The 19,762-nt window shown below is 41.5% G+C and overlaps 1 protein-coding gene across 4 annotated transcripts in view; it reads left to right on the top strand.

The window, feature by feature from the left end:
- The first annotated feature begins 1,130 nt into the window (after positions 1–1,130).
- The window catches only part of PBX1 (PBX homeobox 1), a 282,866-nt gene continuing 264,234 nt past the window's right edge, over positions 1,131–19,762 (top strand). The window contains exons 1-3 of one of the 4 annotated variants that reach the window (XM_019931872.3): positions 1,131–1,538; positions 1,740–2,030; positions 5,300–5,373. In XM_019931872.3, the coding sequence (XP_019787431.1) occupies positions 1,840–2,030; positions 5,300–5,373 (265 nt within the window). In that variant the 5' untranslated portion in view covers positions 1,131–1,538; positions 1,740–1,839. Of the gene's footprint in view, positions 2,031–5,299; positions 5,374–19,762 lie in introns of all 4 variants that reach the window. The other 3 variants (XM_019931887.3, XM_004312527.4, XM_004312529.4) reach the window with 3 other exon arrangements.

Raw genomic sequence — 19,762 nt, 5'->3', positions numbered from 1 at the left:
AATATGTATCATTTTAAGCATCTTGAGTCTCTTTTCAGACAAGATGGGCACATAACTAATTTTTACACTATTCACACATGGGACCTTGGACAAGTTACTTAACCTTTCGAAGTTCCCTCTCTGTAAAATGGAACTAATAATCCATAACTCACACAGATGTCTTGGGGATTAAATAAAATAACTCATGTAAATTACTTGGTGCGTAGTAGGCATTCAATAGATGTCAGTTCGCTTCTTATCCCAGTTAATAATGCTTATTAGACTACATTAAAAACTAGAACCAGACTGTGATAATGTATTTCTTTATTAAGTACTTAAGCCAAATAACTAATTTCCCCCAGGGGGAAGAGAGAGAGATGTTGAATTAGTTTCATTTGGTGAACTTATTTATTAATCTTTTTTTTCAGCATTATTTAGTTTCATAATCCATAATTTAGTTTCCATGCAACCAAAATGTCACAGTTCAGTATTACTTTTAGCTCTATTGTGATTGTTTTTTAAAATCTATTTTTTACATATGCCATTTATTAGAGATCATTATTAATTATATTAACAGCTCGATTGTTTCATAACAACTTCGTGCTGACAAACTTTCGCTCTCAACAGTTTCCCTGAGCTCTAACGATTTAAAAGGATCAAGTTTTAAATGGCAACGTTACAGCAGAAGAAAAACCCGAGTTGAGGGGGCGACCCACACCGTCCTTGTTCTTTCGTGTTAATTTTATACGTTTGCTTTTTAGTGGAGCCACATTTTTCTCAAGGACAGAACCCAAGTGAGGCAGGCAGGAAAAGTGGGAACTGACTAACCGAGCTGGCGCTTCGGTATCATTGCACCTTTAAGGACTGGAGACTTGGTAGCAGCTCGCCTTCCTTCCCGGCCCACCTCTGAACTCTGATTGACAGGGCGCCGGGCGAGGAGGAGCCGAAGGAGACCGAGGAGGAGGCGCAGGGAGGAAAGCAGGGGGAAGAGGGGGCCCGTCTTTTCTCCGATGGCCAATCAGGGAAGGGGGGCGGGGCTCCGGGTGCCCTCCTCCCTCCTTCCCTTCCCCGCCTCCCGGCTTCCCCGCCCCCTCCTCCCTTTCCTCTGCCCCCTCCCCTCTCCTCCTTCTCGTCCTCCTCCTCCTTCTCGTCCTCCTCCTCCTCTCAGGCTGTGGTTTTTCTGTGTATGTTTCTGGAGTCCTGAGCCTGAGCTAAACAAAAGCAGGAGGCTGACGGGGCTGCTGGAGTTTGCAGAGACACGGTGGAGGAGAGAGCCTGTGCTCTGCCTTGCCGCCGCGGCTGGGGGAGATCTGGCTTTTGCAACAGCCCACCCCCTTTGAGATCACTCTGGCCCGGAGTGGGGGTGGGGGGCAGCGGGGGGTGGGGGGGAAAGTTTGCATTGCAATCCCCCTGCCTTCCTCTCCTTTCTCCCGATCAATGCATATTTGCAAAAGGATTAAGCCACAGATATAAGCGCCGGGAGCCCATTTCTGCCTTGCAAAGGATACCGGACTGAAAAACCAAAAGCCAGCTCTGATTTCTTTTCGTCAAGTGGGAAGGTGGTTTATTTTTCTTGCTTTTTGGAGTCAACACCCTTCCCCACCAGCCCTTATCCCCACCCTCACCCCGCAACCCCTTCACGCCCCCCTCCCCCTCCCCACTCCCCATCCTCCCACCATCCTCTAAAGAGGCAAAGGGATTTTTTTTTTCTTTTTCTTTTGGTCTTCTTTTTCCCCCCCTTCCCTGTTTATCCTGAAAAGGATTTGAAGACAGCTTGAAGGATAAAAAGCCTTGGTGCTTCCCAGGAGCCGAGCCGAGGAGCAGAAGAGGAAGAGCCGGGGGCTGCCGTTGCCTTTGGAGATGGACGAGCAGCCCAGGCTGATGCATTCCCATGCTGGGGTCGGGATGGCCGGACACCCCGGCCTGTCCCAGCACTTGCAGGATGGGGCCGGAGGGACCGAGGGGGAGGGCGGGAGGAAGCAGGACATTGGAGACATTTTACAGCAAATTATGACCATCACAGACCAGAGTTTGGATGAGGCGCAGGCCAGGTGAGATGGAGGCTTTTCTTTTCCTTTCTTGGGGTTTTTTGTTTTTCTCCCTCTCGCTGGGGGAAACAATGGGAACCGAATCACCACAGCGCTTTCTTTTTAAATGTTATTTCTTTGCCCATTTTGACGAGCAACTATATGGCGGAGGAGTAAAATTTGAAGGAGCGTTGTTATCGAAAGTGTAATCTCCCATGCCGTGATATGGCTGTGTATATATATATTTTCATATATATATATATATATATATATAGAGTGTGTGTGTGTGTGTATGTGTGTGTGAGTGTGTGTGAATATAGAGGTCTTCATATATATCCAGACAAACACTCAGGCACGCCGAAAATATTGCCAACTGATCCAAAAGCGGCCCTCGGCACTTTTTACTGCTTTAAAAAAGTATCAGAGAGAGCAGAATTGTCAAGTTTTGAACAGCATTACATGACTTCTTGTTGAAGGACTCCGTAACATTACAAAATAAAATGTCCCATGAACACTTTATTTGCAAATTTAGTTGACCCCTTCCCTGAATTAGAGACTTTGGATTTTCTTTCTGGACTACTCCTCCAAAATTAATTTTTATCTTTTCCCCTTTATCTCCCTATTAAAAAAAAAAAAGGCAAGGTAATTCTTTGTCAGTAGTTGTCAGCTATCCAGAAAATATTTTGCATTTATTTAATTCTGTTTCAAGAAAAGCTGATGTAAAGAAAGAAGAGATACTTTTGCTTTTAAACATATTTGGTAGGTTTAAGAGGCTCAGATATGTAGTGTAACTTTATTGTCTCTTAATTTGAGTGGGTTTACTAACCTTCCGTAGTACAGAATGTATGGTCCTTTAAAAAGGGGTGGGGGGGGAAATCAAGCATGCTCTTTTTCCTATGCTTCTTTCAGGACCACTTAGATGCTACTAAAATAGAAATGAAGGCAAGTGTGTATTTTATGTATTTCAATCCTATAGGATAGGAAGATCTTCATTAAGGAAGCATAATAAAGAAGCTGTGTAGCTTCTCAACTTAATCCACTACCAGGTATATAATTCTCCACTCTAGGATTTTACAGTAAATTCTGTTTTCAAAATAAAACACTAACTAAATAGCAGCCCACCAACTGCTTGCCCAAGGCCGATCTCGAAAGGAAGAATTTAAAAAATCTAATGACCACATATGTCTTTACAATTACCCAGCTTTGTTAAATCTCAGAAGCAGTTGGCCTTTTTAATCATATATACACAATTCCTGTACCTCACAAGACTTAGTTATATGGAGAAGACATCATTATATGTATTTTTGTCTAAGGGAGATAGGAATTTGAGTTTAGAAAATGAGGAGCAGTTAAAAACATGGATGTTGTGAATTACACTCTTATTTTAGCTGTAAGCGCATGCAACATGTAAACTCAACAGTCCTGAGGTTTATGGGTGCTTGAAAACTTGGGAAGTTTCAAAGACTGGAACTATGCTAAATTTTTTTTAAATAGGGGAAAGTTTTCAAAAATTAATCGGTGCCCTTTTTGAATTTTATTATCCAGAGAAAAGCTAATAGGTAGGGTAAGAGGAAGATTTCCCACTGGCAGTCTCTTTTGGAATTGGAACAGATTTCTCCATTACATTGTTCCAGGAAAATAAACTCAGACATACCAATAAACTGCTTTAATAACAAGTTTATGTAGCTGAAGGGGCCGGTAAGACTGGAAACTCACCACTTTTCTGATATTTAGTCCCACTCCTTTTTGTACAACTGAGGACAGCCGTGGCTTGGCGGGTTCCTCCTTTTAATGGCCTAGATGTTGAGAGATCAGACACAATTTTGGGATAGTGACATTTTCTGTTCTCTCTCTCTAACCCCACTGATGTGCTGTGGCAATGCAATATTTCTGCAAAGCCGTGTGGAATTTTTTGTTGTTGTTTGTTTTTGCATTTGGGCCTTTATATAAGAATACAATTAATGAAAACTCTTTTAAAAGGCCCAGAAAGAAGTCTTTGATACATTGAAGTTTTTTTCACCTTTTTGCACATCCCACAAGAGAACTAAATCGCCACTAAGCTTTTCTTCTTGGTTAAACAATGTAACTGAGCAAATATTTTAATCGGGTGTTTCCTTTCCCTAGTCAGATCTTCATCATGTACATTTATTATTTACATAGGGAACCATTCCTGTTTTAGACACAATGTGTATGTTTATTTTGATACTTTTGAATTTTGAGTTTATGACTCCTCTGAGGTACAGTATATAGAGCATGGTTCATGGTTTCCGTTCATGAGGATGTGTCTATTTTTTAACTTTGAAAGGGATTTAAAAAGAACTGCATGTGTCTTGAGTGCCAGAGGTTCCCATTTATCTTTACACATTCATTTTAGTTAGTCAACAGAATTCCCTTAACTAATAGCTGATATGATCAGTATTTTGTTTCCAAAACAATATCCTTCTGCTAAGTGCTTCCAGAGTATAATAAAGGGAAAGGTATTGTTTTGGTCTTCAAGTGCATTCTGAATACAAGCACACAGAAGAACCAGGTAAATCACTAATCTAAAAGGCAGAATTGTATTTATTTTTCCCCCAGTGGGTGCAAGGTCCTAATTGTAAATAATTGAATTTCAACACCTGCAAATAAGCAGTGTGTGCACAAGCGACATAATGTGAACACAGAGAAATGAATTTATTCCCCATATGGGTATGTTTGCCCCCTGGCAATGCATTTCCATACTCTTTAACTTGGGGACTGAAATTTTATAAATTGACAGTTCTACTCAGAAGACCTTTCAAGCATCTTGTGTTTATGAGAATACAGGGGCATCTGCGGAATGAATTCGAACACATGGATGAATTAAATTTGAAAACACACACGGACCGAGAAGCAGACAGCTCCTAGGCTGTGGTGATTGCATAGATTATACAAAACTGTTAACCCATGCATTCGACTCTGCCGTGTATTCATTGCCCTGGATAGGATTATTGGTTTAAGACTTCCACTTGGATTAAACTACTTATTTAAAAAAAAAAAAACAAACAAACAAGCCCAAAACTCTTCCTAAATGGGCGTAATTGAGATTAGTTCTGTTCTGTAGTTAAATCCCTACTCTCTCCCTGCTAATTAACATTAGTTCTTTTTCTATGGCGGGACTCTGTTTATTAAGTCATAAAGCAATTGAAGCATGCCACAGAGTTATGCTTGGTCTATAATTTTGGCTAAATGTTCAAATTTTCTTCCCCCTGTGCATTAGGAGCAGCTTGCTCTCTAGAGTCCACCTAAGCTATTCTGTTGTTTCTTTCTTGCAGAAAACATGCTTTAAACTGCCACAGAATGAAGCCTGCCTTGTTTAATGTGTTGTGTGAAATCAAAGAAAAAACAGGTAGGAATGAGATTCCAACATTTAAGCATTTTCTTTGGCCAATTGACCACTTAACCGGCAATCAGGAACCCATTATTTAAATATTAAAATTTCAGAATAGAAGTACTCTCAAGATTGATCGCATATTCCAGTAGGAAGTCCTAGTAGCCCTGCTTCCTGTAAAAGAAAGCACCAAGTTTCTTTGACAGTTATTACCAGGCATTACTGGTTTATTTGCCTTAACTCTCTTCCCGGCCTCCTTGAAATTGAGGCTGAAATAGAGGTTATGAAGGGAAATTTATAGAATGATGTGCCTTTGGGGGAAAAATATGAAAGTAAAAGTCTGTTTCCTGAAGGAATATATTTTGGTCCATCTTTAAAACACTTAATTTTTTTGGACTTGGGCACCGGGATGTTTAAGTGTTTAAAGTTTCCTTTCCTTTTTTTCTTGTAATTACACGAAGCAGCAAACTAGAGATTCTTGACAGAGTGTTGTCAAATATCTTTGTGGAAAGCGTCACACAACATCAGGTTATCGGTATTTGAGTGCCCTGTGATTTTATAGCTGGGAGAATCACTGGGTTTAGGAGAATAGAATGCCATGAGCTCACTCATTCTGTTGTTTTTCTACTTTCTAGACCTCATATCATGGACTAACACACTTATAACACATCCCAGGAGGGCATTTAAAATTTAAAGCAACAATTAAAAAATAGCAGTCATCAATCAGAGGTGTTCTTAAACAACAGATGCTCTGGGAAGGACATTTAGCAACATCCTCTTGTTTGTTTATTTTAATCCTTAATTTTCCAAGGTGGGTGAGTCTCTCCCCTGTAAAAAGAAAGAGTTGAGAAGGCAATCTGAAACCAGGGCATAAAGATGAGGAACGAGGGGTGGTTATATAAAGCGGGAGCTTCTGCTGGCCCCTGACTTGCTTGCTCGCTGTAGAGCAGTGCAAAGTACCTGACATCCTATTTATTTATTTATTTATTTATTACAACAAGGAGTGTAACAGTCAATAATTCATATCTAAACCATATAAGCAAGGGCATGACATGAATGAAAGTGACAATAAATATGATTGCATGCCCGGCTGATATACATTGATAGTTACACATAAAAAAAGGAAGCGGGGGGAGTGAGGGCACACAGGGCGGCTTTCTTCTCGAGTCCTCTCTGTGTTTCTCTTTTAAAAATAAATAGTTTCAAGATGTGACCATTGATCAAATATGTAATTACTCGGGTCTTGAAATGTATGGAAAATTAGTAAGCAGTTCCTTTGTTGAATGTTATTTGTGTTGTGCATGATATCCCAGACAAAGCACCTGAGCAGTGATGTTTAGATCTTTAAGTCTTCCGGGTTGCCTTGCCAAAGCCTAACCTTATTGCAAAGCTGTGAATTGCATTATTTTAGCTGTGAGACACCTTTTAAGAAATGTATGGATTGTGTATACAAATATCGAAAGGGCTTTTTCAGTTTGTCACACTTTCTAGTTTTTTTTTTTTTTCTATTAACCCGGAGCAGGAAACCTAAGTGTGTATATATTTCTTTCTCTTCTTTTTTTTCCTTCCTTCTCATTTTCTTTTTTCTCTGTTGCTTATTTACTTGGAATATTTGGTCTGTTGAAATTTGTTACTAATCAGGTATGCGTTCCTGCTAATCTTGCTTCATAAAATGTAGAACCAAGCTCTAAAGGCATATTTGATAATCCAGGCCAAAGAGACTCTATTTTAAAGACACTTTATCAGACTTTTATTGAAAGGAAGCCCATCAGGGCACTTAAATGTATATTGTGGCCAAGGTGTTTAATTCTAGTCTTCTAATTAAAACCTACTGAGGCAGTAGATCAAAGTGGGTGGGTGTGAATGGAGATCTGGTTCTGGTGTGGGTTCAAGAGTTTGCTCCTTACATGAATATTGCCTAAACTATGGTGATAGGAAGGTCAAAATAATACTCTAAAGGTATAATTGTTGGATTATATATTTTGTTTATAAGATTTTCTGTTATTGAATGACATTAACATTTGGAGATTTTTAAAAATCTAAATCACGGTTTTGTGTGTTGTCTCTCAAATAATATATTTAAAAAATTGTTCATTGAGTACTGTAAATTGAAAATGATAAGGATCATTGGCCCCGTGTTAAGAGGGAAATACACACACACACACACACACACACACACACACACACACACACACAGAGTTTTGGATTGAGAGAGCACCCATGGGTGAAAGTAAAAAAAATAAAAGAAAAAGAGAAAAAAGAGAAAGAAAAAAAGTCCTTTCTCCTTATTCCTCAACTTGTGTATTGGAAGGATTAAGGGGAAGGAAGAAACCTCTCCTGGAATGTTGAGTGTTCGGTGTTATAGGTAGGAGACAACTGCGGTGTGTTGAAAAGGACTCTGATTCTAAAGCACGATTACTTACTCAGGATCGGCCTCACCCTCTTTCTACGAGCCCACAAATCTTACATACGGTTGACGTGTCTGAGACACATAGTGTCTGTAAAGTTGTAGGATCTCTTTTTTTTCCCCCTCTTGATACAGAGCTAGTGAAAAGATCACTTGGATGATCAGTTCACATACATTTCTTCATTGTTTTGGGACTTTTCCTATTGTTACTTTCAAGCCCCTCACATTGAATGAGTATTTTTGAGCTTCCGTCTCAAGCATTGTGGAGGTTACTTGATTTAGGGTGGGCTCTGTTTGTTTGTTTGTATTCTCACACGGAGCTCGCTCAGTGGGCTTACCTAGGTCTTTACAAGGAAGGCAGGACCCTGAAAGGAAGCCTGGTGATTGCATTCCTTGGCTGCTTTTGCCTTTTTGATTTTGTGAAAGACTTTCATTGGAAAACTCAGAAATTAGTAGGGAAACTAGCTAAGATTGTCTTACCAACCTTTTGGAACTTTAAAGAAACACACACGCATAACACCCAAAGTAGGCAGCACCGTCTAGATTACAGTTGATTGATAGGTATTTAGTCAAAAATTACTGTGGGGATATTCAGAAAAAAAAAAAAAAAAAAAAGAGAACCCTAGTGTTTTCTTGTTGAGAATGTAGGTAAGTTTTTATTTTGGTAACTTTTTGCTTTTTTTAATAAATGCTAAGAACAAGGAATGCCTGCAAAATTCTCAGGCAGTAGATCTCAACAGCAAGAAAGCCCTGTCAAGACCTCCAGCAAGTGTATTTCAGAAGTGGCTTTTATCTGCTTGTTCCTTCTGGGAACATAGAGATTTCATAGAGAGTTTTGGACCATTTAATATCTCATTTTCTTTTGTTTCTTAAGAACCTTCCTTGTCTTCTGACATATTAGCAATAGGCTGGGTTTTGCATATGTGTAGAGGTAGTGGTAGTGGGGTTGATAGGATGGAAGAGAAGGAGAAGAAAAATTCAAACATACTGCATTTCTTAAAAAGACCTTAACTCTCTCTCTCTCTCTCTATATATATATGTATATATATATATATATATATTTTTTTTTTTTTTTTTTTTTTTTTTTTTTTTTTGCGGTACGCGGGCCTCTCACTGTTGCGGTCTCTCCCGTTGCGGAGCACAGGCTCCGGACGCGCAGGCTCAGCGGCCATGGCTCACGGGCCCAGCCGCTCCGCGGCATGTGGGATCTTCACAGGCCGGGGCACGAACCCGTGTCCCCTGCATCAGCAGGCGGACTCTCAACCACTGCACCACCAGGGAAGCCCCTTTAACTATATTTTTAAATGTTTCTTGATTTTTAAAAATTTCTGTGTCAAAAATCATGCAGGTTTAAAAATGAGGAAAACACACAAAAAATTTTGGGTGCCGTTTACTAAGAAGACTATTTATAGATAGTAACGAATAGCTGTAATTGTTGTGAATAGTTTTTACTTTTAGAACATAATAGCTATATATGGCACTTTTCAGCCAATTTTCCTCTGCATATTATCTACAGTGAAGTTATCAAATCACTGAAGGAGGTTAAAAAAATTATTTTTTGCTTTCTTAACATGCCTTTGTTCTCTCTCTTTTCTTTTTTCTCTGGGTTCAATTAACACCCCCATCACAGACTGTAGTTTTTTTTTCCTGAAGTCTACTGCTGCATTTCACCTTTTTTCACCCTTCCTTATTATTTTCGCCTGCTACTTCTTTTTAGTATAGCAATTACATTATGGGATTCCTAATCGTCGTCTTTTTATAGCATTAGAGAATAATTTGTCTGTGTGCACACACGTGTGTACATGTGTATGTGTGTGTGTGTGTGTGTGTGTGTGTGTATGTAGGTGGAGGGGACACCGTGGAAGGAAGCTATATATTTCAGGGAAATAATTCTGATGGGATTAGGCCTTGAACAGAGAACAGGAGTGTGGAGTGAAATAACTTCAGACAATTTAGAGCTGCCTCTGATCAGATTCCTTTTAGGGTTGACGTGGCAGGAGTGACTTTTCATAGAAGTTCATCTCTAGCAGGCAAATGCAAAAACTTTTTCTTGCTGATGAGAGAATTCAAGTATTTGTTTTTTGTTTTTTTTTTTTTTTGTGGAAGGGACAGAGAGAGAGAAGGGGAGCAAATGAAGGGGAGTTACTTGATCAGTTTTACTTGAACCTCTGTTTCAGGTACAGCGATGTGCTAGGCAGAAGTCAGGTGATTAGACCCCGTACTATTTATTATAATCTGGTTAGAAGCGATAGACCTACAATAATACGGCTCCGTGGCAGACACAATGTGAGCTTATGATGAGAAGAGTCCCTTCTCTTCAGTCGATTTTGTGTCATCCACTTTTAGAAGTGGATTTGGACCAATTCTGGCACCTGAGAGGTAGAGAGGAGGATGCAAAGAACAGCTTGGTCAGACCCACCAGAGTGAGGTCTTTGGAAATTTGGTGTCATTTCTTCTAACAATAGGATGTCTGTGAGGATTGGGAATGAAAAAGATTTAAGTGAAACTGAGGAAGCTGGAAGAGGATTTATGAGTGGGGAAACGCAGGGGAAACTTGTGACTTAGGCCCTGTGGGGTGTTGCGGGCTGGAAGGAGCGAGGGTGTGGGTCCCCAGGTGGGTGGCAGGCTGCAGTCTGGGTGGAGGCGGGCATTGCCTGCTGGCGCATCTAGCTCACTGCTGGTGCCAGGCCTCTCTCACATGCCTCTCTTCACGTGCTTCTCCGTTCTGCTGACATCCATAAACTTTTGCTTGTTGTTGGCAAAATTACAAAATTTACCCCCAAGCAAGCAACCAATCCCAAACCCAGATATTGAACGTATTTAAATAAGAAAGCATTTTAATTTTAATTTAAAGCATAACCCTGGCTTCTCTTGAGGCATAGTTTACAGGCATGCCTTAGGAAAACTTAGCATTGGTTAACTTTGGTTTCAAACCTTTGTGAGATGGATGCTGTTATGGTTGGAACTTGTTGTAGTGATTCTAAGCATACTTTTTACCTTTTCTTTTCATTAAAAAATTTGCCCGAAATGTCACATGATTGAGGCAGTGTCCTAGGTGCAGCTCCCAAAGACAGCTCTTACTCATTTTCTGTATGCCCCTGGCAGCACCCTGGCCATTTGCGTGGCCGTTTTAGCCTGGGTTAGAGGAATATAATAATTCTGGCTCTACTCCTGCCCCTTACCTGTGATGGTGTGGTGAGGGTTAAGGAATGTAGTAACTGATAAATAAAATCAGCAGAGAATTAATGAGTTGTTTTCAAAGTGCTCTGAGCTCCCTGAGTGATATAGATAAGAGATGCTGTATTTTCTACAGTAAATTATCTCAAGACTCCTATTCTATTCCATTTCATAGTTTGTCATTGTGTTAACTTTTTCTACAAATATATAATTAAGTAGTGACATAGTCAGTATGTCTCATCAGGAGAGTCCTCTGGTTGAATCTTTTGCCTCATCTACATCTTAGTGATATCACTTCTCAGAACTTGGCAGAGTGATTTCCAGAATTAAAAAAAAAAAAAAAAAAAGTGTGGGTATAGACTGTCATAGGATTATAAAACCTATCTCCCTTCATGGCAGAATAAGGTCAGTAGTGACTTCCCGGAAGGTCTTCTTACCTCTGACGGCTCTGTTTCAATCTCTCAATTATTGGTGGAAATCAAGATTGCAATGGGTGGAAAAATTCATCCTTTTTGGTTTAGGTCCTGGTTTCAACTATATCTCCCATTGTCATTCTGTCAGTAAGTGGAAACTGGGGTGAGTCCCTCATACCTGTACTAGTTCTGGACCTACCACTAAGTAGTTATAAGATGGCAGGCGGATAGCTTAAGTACTTTTAGGAGAAACTATAACAGTAGTGGTTAAAGGTTTGGTGTCTGAAGCTGGACCACCTGGGTTTGTATCCCGATCTCCTATCTTTCAGCTGTGTGACCTAATTAAATTTACTAAACTTCTCTGTGCCTCATTTTTTCACCTGTAAAATAAAGGTAATAATGGTACATATTTTAGAGGGCTGTTGTGAGGATTAAATGAGGTAATACATGTAAATTACAGTGCCTGGCATAGAGTAAACAGTCCATAACTGTTAGCTTTTATTATTTCTGGCCCTGTTTTCTTATATGAAAAAGAGAGGCTTGCACCAGATGGTCCCAAAAGACCAAGCCAATTCCAAGACTCTGTGATTCTATGCTGAAAAAGGAAAAATAGTGCTGAATTTAAGATTTGTTTTCTTATGTTTCTCTTGCCATTCTCTTAAAGTGAGAATGAGTTATATCTGGCCAAAAGGCTGGTCGAGGTTGGAAGAAGAGGGGAAAAAAAGAATGGGTAAGAGCAAAGACAGAGGTTTTTAATTATCTACACACTGGACAACAACCTCCTGAAAAGCTAGAATGGCATTTTTAGTGATGGTGTTTTCTTAGCATCAGCAACTGGAGATATTATGTAATCATAGTTAAAAATATTTTCCCTTTGAAAACACATAGGCCCATCCATTCAACTCAAAGTTTCAAAGCAGGAAGAGTAACATAAAGTGAGTTTAGGGCAACCTGATCTCTTCCTGTCTTCTTCATGTGTTCTTCCTTTAGGGAAAATGTTATATCAGTCATAATAACAACCTTGATACTAGTAGTTTTTTTTTTCTTTTCTTTAACAGCTTTCTTGAGATATATTTGATATACCATGAAATTCGCCCATTTAAAGTATACAGTTCAGTGGTGTTAGTGTATTCACAAAACTGTGCAACCATCCCCACAACCTGAATTTAGAATATTTTTATCACCTCCCACAAACAACCCTGTACTCATTGCTGGTCAGTTTGTATTTCTCCTTTTGCATAGCCCCTACTAATCACTGATCTCTTGTCTGTATGAATTTACCTATTCTGGACATTTCACATAAATGGAATCATATAATATCTGGTTTATTACCAGCTTCTTTCACTTAGCATAATGTGTTTAAGTTTCACTGTGCTGTAGCGTCTACTGATACTTCATTCCTTTTTATAGCCAAATAATATTCTATTGTATGGATATACCACATTTTGTTTATCCGTTAATCAGTTGATGGACATTTAGGTTGTTTTCATATGTTGTTGCTGCTCTGAACATTTGCATAACAGTTTTATGTGGACATGTTTTTATTTCTCTGGATATATATATACCTAGGAGTGGAATGTTAGATCATATGGTAACTCTATGCTTAGCATTTTGAGGAACTGCCAAACTGTTTTCCAGAGTAGCTGTAGTAGGTGTATTCTTAAGTTTTATTGTAAATAACACTAAATTTGGTCTTCGTCGCTCTCAGCATTATTTTTCAGCCTTTTTCTTCAATCACTGATCTTTCTTCTCCTCCATGTGTAAGGGTGCACTGTATTATTTTTCTTCTTTGATTAAGAAGAAAAGTATTTTTCTTCTTTTGATTAAGAAGAAAAATATTTTTTCTAAGAAAAAATATTTTGATACATTTATTTGACTTGAAGTGTGCATGATCAGGATTTATGTGAAACCTCTCTCAGAGCTATCTGCATTTTAGAGAAGAAAAAAAAGTAAGTCAAAGGAATGAATCTCTACTGCTAGAATTTCGGGTGTCAGGTTCCCAGAGAAGAAGACCTTTGCCAAAAAGATCAGACAGTTTTTTTGAATAGCAATCTAGTATGCTAGAAAGAGCATGGTCTCTGAGTCAAACCAATCTGGATTCAAATCCTCACTTGTGTAACGTAAGTTGATTTAACAGAGGTTCAATTTCCTCATTTGTACAGTAAAGATAATACAATGTAGGCTTGTTGAAGGACTAGCCAATATAAAGCACATAGTTCCATGAGTATGCTCAATACATGGCAACTACTGTTATTGTTCTGAAACCACGTGGCTGTCTACCACTGGTCTCATTAGTTTGACCCCGTCTATTCAGGTTCGGTTTTCTACCAGCTCTGGCCAGGAGTTTTAGGGGCTCAGTGAGATGCTTCCTGACCCTGCTTTTAAATGCTTTAAATGGTTTTCAATATGAGAGGGGAAAAAAGTCAGGGGCAAAGCTCAGCAGAAGTTACCCCAACATTCCTGCGCCTCCTTCCTTCAATCCTAGAGTTCTAGGGAGAGAATCCCATAGAACAGTGCTGTGCAGTGAACACATGTCATTCTAAATTTAACGTTTTAAATTTTCTAGTAACCCATCGGGGAAAAAAAGTAAAAAGAAACAGGTGAAATGAATTTTAATAACACATTTTATTTAAATCCAAATATATCTAAAATATTTCAACATATGGTCAACATAAAAATTATTAATAAGATATTTTACATTTCTTTTTGTACTAAGGCTTTGAAATCAGTTGTGTATTTTACATTTACAGCACGTCTTCCATTTGGACTAGCCATACTTCAAGTGCCCGATAGCCACATGGGGCTACTGTTCTCCATATTGAAGAGCATAGCCGTAGAATGGTTGTCCTGGCATAAATCTTTGTTTTGTTCTCTTTTTGGCATAATTTTCGCACTCTAAGGAAGAGTGTGAAACTTGATTGTTCCCTACTCAGACTTGATCTGGTAGTTCTGCAACAATTGAAATTGGTTCCTGATGGATAGCCATGTTCCAGAATAAAGCTTATCTAAGGCATTGCTTTCTGGCAGGGAATATCCCACTACTGGGAGCCAGGATGAGGTGTTTCCCCTTTACCTTCTTCTGTGTTTTTACTTTTTTTCTTTCCTTAACTCCTCATTTTATGGTTTGATACCTTATCCCTAACAAAATCTGAAATGTTCCCTAAAATAGAATGGGTGGTGGAAGCAGCCACCTTGTTTTTGTACGGCTAGGATACAATGGAAAAAGAACAGAGAATTCTGTGTTTGCTGGACCCCAAATCAAGAGTTCTAAAGCCTAACACCGCCTGCCTCCAAGTTACTATGTTATTTTGAGAATGCCGTTTAACCTCTTGGTCTCGGGTTTCTACATCCATGGAATGGGCCACTCTAAAGAGCCACTAATCTGACCCCACGTTTCATGGATCATGAACCCCAACATAGTCTCCTCCAAGGCCTGGATACATAGCACTGAAAGCAGGTGAAGCATTTATGAAACACGATTCTTTTTTCATTGTCATGGCACTCCTGATTTATCCTCTGACTCCTTCTATCTTTTCTAGACAGTCATGTAAAACTGGTTATGGTGGTGTTAAAGCTGCCTCCATCATTCAAGTTGAGCTGGAGAAGGCAAACCGGGAGGAAAAAAAAATAGTGTTTTTTTTTTTTTTTTTTTAATTGAAGCATTCAGTATCACATTTACAAGGCCAGCTGGAGGCCAGTCCCAGTTTAATCCACCTTGTTGACTCCATGACTGAATGCAAATTATGTTTCTTTTGTGTCCTATCTATTTGTAGCTATTGGATTCTAGACTGAAAATTGCTTTTGGGAAATACAAAGATATATGGTTGCAGGCTTGGAAGTGCAGGATACGTTTGCCAAGTTCATATGGTGCAGCGCAGGAAGTCAGGAAACTTGGGTTTGATTTTCACCATAGAATTGTGGACAGTTGCTTGTACAGTGTGCCTCAGCTGAAATACTAAAATAATGTCTGTTTCCCACCTACCTGTCAGTGGGGCTTCTGGAAACAAAGTGAGGATACCTAGAAAGATGTTTGACTTTCCTTAAGAAAGTGTGGTTCGGTAAGTGTGAGAAGAAAGTTCCATCTATTTGTCCTGCTTTGAGACAGGGTTGAATCTGCTAGTAGGTCAAAGGAATACATTTACCTAGTGGCCTGTGCTGGTAGGGCTGAGAGATAGCTGTCAGTCAGTCATTTTTCTGAGGGCTTTAGGTGATTTGAGCCCAAGTCTTGTCACTGTAAGAGAATCCTCCTTATAATTACCATTGTTAATAGAATTGAAAGTTTGCATTTATATTTTGTCCCTAACAAAGAGAGCCTCTCAGAGACCCTGATGACGAGCCCAGCCTACATCTATTCTGAAAGGCTCTCTGTGGATACGAGTGTGTAGACGTTAATTCCTCTCTACAGAATTTGCATGCAGAGACTCTAGGGCCGTGCACCCTGCTTACATTAATAAACGTTTAAAAACAAAGCGCGGGCAACACATGCACCGCTTTCCTTTGTGTGGCCTCCTTACTAGGGTGCTTGTAATCCCTAACCCCTTGCGTGGGAAATGCGTGGGTGGGTGGTGATGCTGCGCGCAGCACGGAGTCTGAAGGCCGGAGAAGTAACTAGATCGTGTGAGGAATAAATTAAAGCAGCTTCGTCCTGAGGCTAATCAAAGGGGAAAGGAGAAAACAACCAGAAAACGCATGAGATGAGAGAGCCTGTTTGCTTAGATCAGGTGGGAAAGAGAAATCGGAGTCGTCGGGAAGGAGTTTAAGGGGATGCATTACGAAATAAAACTTTGGGAACTTAAGAAAATGCTAAGAAACCTTGGAGGAGCGGGGTGGCCGGCCACATGGCCTCGTGCTAAGCAGAGGCCCCTTTCAGACAGGATCGTAATGCTCTGAGCTGGGCCTGGGTAGACGGGCGCCTGGGTCTTGCTGCAGCAGCGCGCACAATTAGCCTTTCAGAGGAGTGGGCTCTGGGGGAGCTGCGAAGCCTCCTTGAAAGCTGGTGACCTCACCACGGGGCTGATGCTGATGCAGGGGTATCAGCGCCCGCCGCCTTCGCGTTCCCGGCCGGGCCCGGGGGCCTCCTCTGCGCCCCGCGGGGCTGCGCGCACTGGCGGGGAGCCGCCGCCCAGCGCAGAGCCGGCCTCGAGCCTCCGAACCCCTGGCGCGGGCCGCCCGGGCGCGGCCCGGGAAGCCGAGAGTCCCCGGAGAAGGGCTTGGTTGTGTTTTCACCGATTCCTTCCTTTTGGGCGCCCCAGGATCCCTTCCTCCCCCCGCCACCTCCTCTCCTTAGCTGCCCTCACTCTCCAATTCCCGAGAGGGAGATAGGAGAGGACCCCCCCACCCGCCAGGGGGAAAGTCTCGCGGGAGTCATCCTTCCTTTATTAAACACCTCTCAGTCTGGGCTTGGACCCTCGCAGCCACAGCAATCGGAGCCTCCAGCGAGCAGCGAGGGTTGCGGGGGTCTGTCCCCAGGGAGCCAGGCGCGGGGTCTGTGCCGCATTTTCGGTATGCAAAGTGGCCGTGCAGTGCAGACGCTGGCGGTGGTGGTCTTGCATACAGAAGTGAAATTCAGAAGGCAGCGTGTAAGCACGTGGGTGAGCGTGTGCGGGTACCCGCGCTCACAGGCACACATCTTAATTTGCAGCTCCTTGCTTAGTTGCCTCTGTGTTGTTTCCTTTCTGTTCAATAAATAGTCCGGTTGATGCTTCATGGTATTGAAATGAATCGAATAACGTAATCTGAAGTTACTGCAGAAACCCTCTCCCATCTTCTCTCTCTCAGCTCTTACAGGGAGCACATCATCTTCCCCTGGGGAGATTTTTAACCCAAAGAACCTTGATGTACTTTAAACAGCGCTGACATTTGTTTTCCTTAAGCTTGGTCTGATTTCTTTAACACTTGAAGAAGGTTGGGTGCCTTCCCACGGACCTAGTTTCTTATGTGCTGGCTTGTCTTATCTCAGAGGAAGGCTTCAAGGGGCCTCACGCTGCCTTCTTTTTGCGAGAGTCTTCTGAAAGTAAAGAATCGATTTTGGTAGTTTGCCCCCCTCCAACCCATACACACAGAGTTGCCTCCCCTCCCCCACCTAGCCTGCTGGAGCCAAGGCAGGAAGGGGCTGTCATCATGCTCAGGCCTAAGCCATATTACTTTATTTTTCTTCTTCGAAAGTTACACCAGGGAAGATGTTCTTGATGTGTGATTATTATTCTTAAATGGATTCTTGTGCTTTCTTATCATTGCTCTGTTGCAGCCTCCTTGGGCACCCACCAGGTCCTCTCATAGACCCTCCAGAAACTTTCTACTGAATGAATGTGGGAGAGCAAGAAGGTTGAATTCCCTCATTACTTCGAAAATCTATGAATTCATTCTCTCTATAAATTTCCACCAGCCTAGTCTCTGATCCACCAGCTGAAGAATGAGGCCCGTTATTAATTTCACAGGATGAGTTTCTCATCCCAGTAGCTCTGGGGGAGAGGATGGAAGGGTTATTATATAGGTTGAGAGTTCACATGTTCCTTCTGTTACAGATGTTACAGCTAAAATATAAGAGTAGCAATACTAATACCAGCAATGGGGATAATAAAGAATGAAAATAATTGCTTCCCTCTGTTCCTGATTTGGACACTGCCACCTCCTACTCATTACCTACTCATTTCCTCTTCCCTTTTTAGGTGTTTCAGGCTGTGACATCTTGGTAACTACAGCTGCAGATTAACTTCCTAGAGGCTTATACGAAGGAGAGAATCTCCCTAGTGGCTTCCATTTGGTCTTAAGTATGCAAAGATTGGTTGTCTTTTCAAGATCCCACTAGAATATGTCTTCTCCTCACTTATGTTGACTTACGTCACCTCTTGAATGTTGGCTTTCATAAGTGAGGGTCATGGAAGCTTGACTGTTTTTAAGTAAGTTTGACCAGATATTTTTGAGCGCCATCATTTCTGGAGATGTTGGGCAAAACTCTTATGTCCCACAGGTTGAAAAGTGAAAAAGTTAAAAATGAATTCCTGTCCTGGTTGGGTTTAATATTTCAACACCAGTTAGACATTTCATTTTAGACCTTCTGGAGGGCATGATGAAATTGCAGAGTTGTATACTATTTTAGCCCATTCATTGCTGTAGCATATATTTATGAAACTTCTCTGTATAAGGCATGAAAGACACCGAGGAACACAAATGTGCCAGCGGTGGGCCTTAACCTCAAGGAACCTACAGCCCAGTAAGGGGCCGGTATCATGGTCATGATCTTTGTAACATGGGCAGCTGACTTGCTTCCAAAGCCCTCTGCCCAGGACAGGACTCTGTTCCTTACGGCCAGGAGTGTATCTGAGAATGTCATTCCGACCCAAAGTTCTTGAACATGCAGGGTGATACACGTGGCAGAACGCTTTCTTTCTTTCAAAGGGTGCTGATTTTTACTTAGGCAGCCTGAGAAATGTTCTGTGTTTGAGTCCTCACATAGCTGGCCTTCTTGCTTTTTGCTAAACCCTGCCTCTGCTTTCCTTTCCTTTCCGCTTCCCCTTTCACTCTCTTTTGTTCCCTTCCTCGCCTTCAATGGGGCATCCCCCAGACCCTCAAATCACTATTTGCCCAACCTGTGACCTGAGACCACTTGGCATTTCCCTGGGATGGCTGGAATTTACCGCCCGCCGAAGAGGCATCTGTGACATTTGCTCACCTGGGCGGCTTAAGCTACAGGGTCCGCGTGGAGGGACTGCTGAGAGGAAGTGTGAAATTTACCTCTGTGCGCCAGGGTTCTCGCCAGCAGGGAGACAAACAAGGATGCTTTTGAGAAGCTGGAATTAATTTTTATCAGGGTATGCATATATAGTTCTGTATATTCACACACACATTTATTATGTATTCAGTAAATGCATGTAGACAATTTGTGCATTATCTGTCATTTTCTAGTCATTATTTTAACAAATCAAATTTTCATGGTTAGCTTCATCTTTCACATTCATACCCTCCCCTTGCACAGCTCCCTTCTTTCCCCCCCTGCTGGTAGAAGACACTGGGTTAACTTGACGCTCTTTGAGGCCTTGTGCCATTAGACCTACTGTCTCCTTAAGGTTTAGGGGACTCAGGTGATGGCTTTCTCGCTGTGGCTGGCTCAGCCAGGCCCAGCTGTTCTGCTGGTGAGGAAATAGCTGCTTGTCTCTTTGGATCAAACTGGTCTAGGAGCTTGTTCAATCCAGTTACTGGGACAGGCCAGCCCTGGAGGCTTCTCCTACTCTTGGAACACACAGACGCACAGTCTGTCTGTCCTGGCTGTCAGCCGAGGAAGGGAGGCAGGCAGTGTAGATGGTTAAGCTGTTACTTTATACTCATGTTTACCCTATCCAAGTGATTTGAAGGGAAGACTGCCGTGGGCCCCAGGCTGGGAGAAGAGTGGTGGTGGGTCATCTTAGCATGA

The sequence above is a fragment of the Tursiops truncatus genome, chromosome 1 (genome assembly GCF_011762595.2).
Source record: "Tursiops truncatus isolate mTurTru1 chromosome 1, mTurTru1.mat.Y, whole genome shotgun sequence".
Classification (NCBI taxonomy): Eukaryota; Metazoa; Chordata; class Mammalia; order Artiodactyla; family Delphinidae; genus Tursiops; species Tursiops truncatus.
Note: the sequence above shows the minus strand (reverse complement) of the source record. Positions and strands in the feature narration are given on the sequence as shown.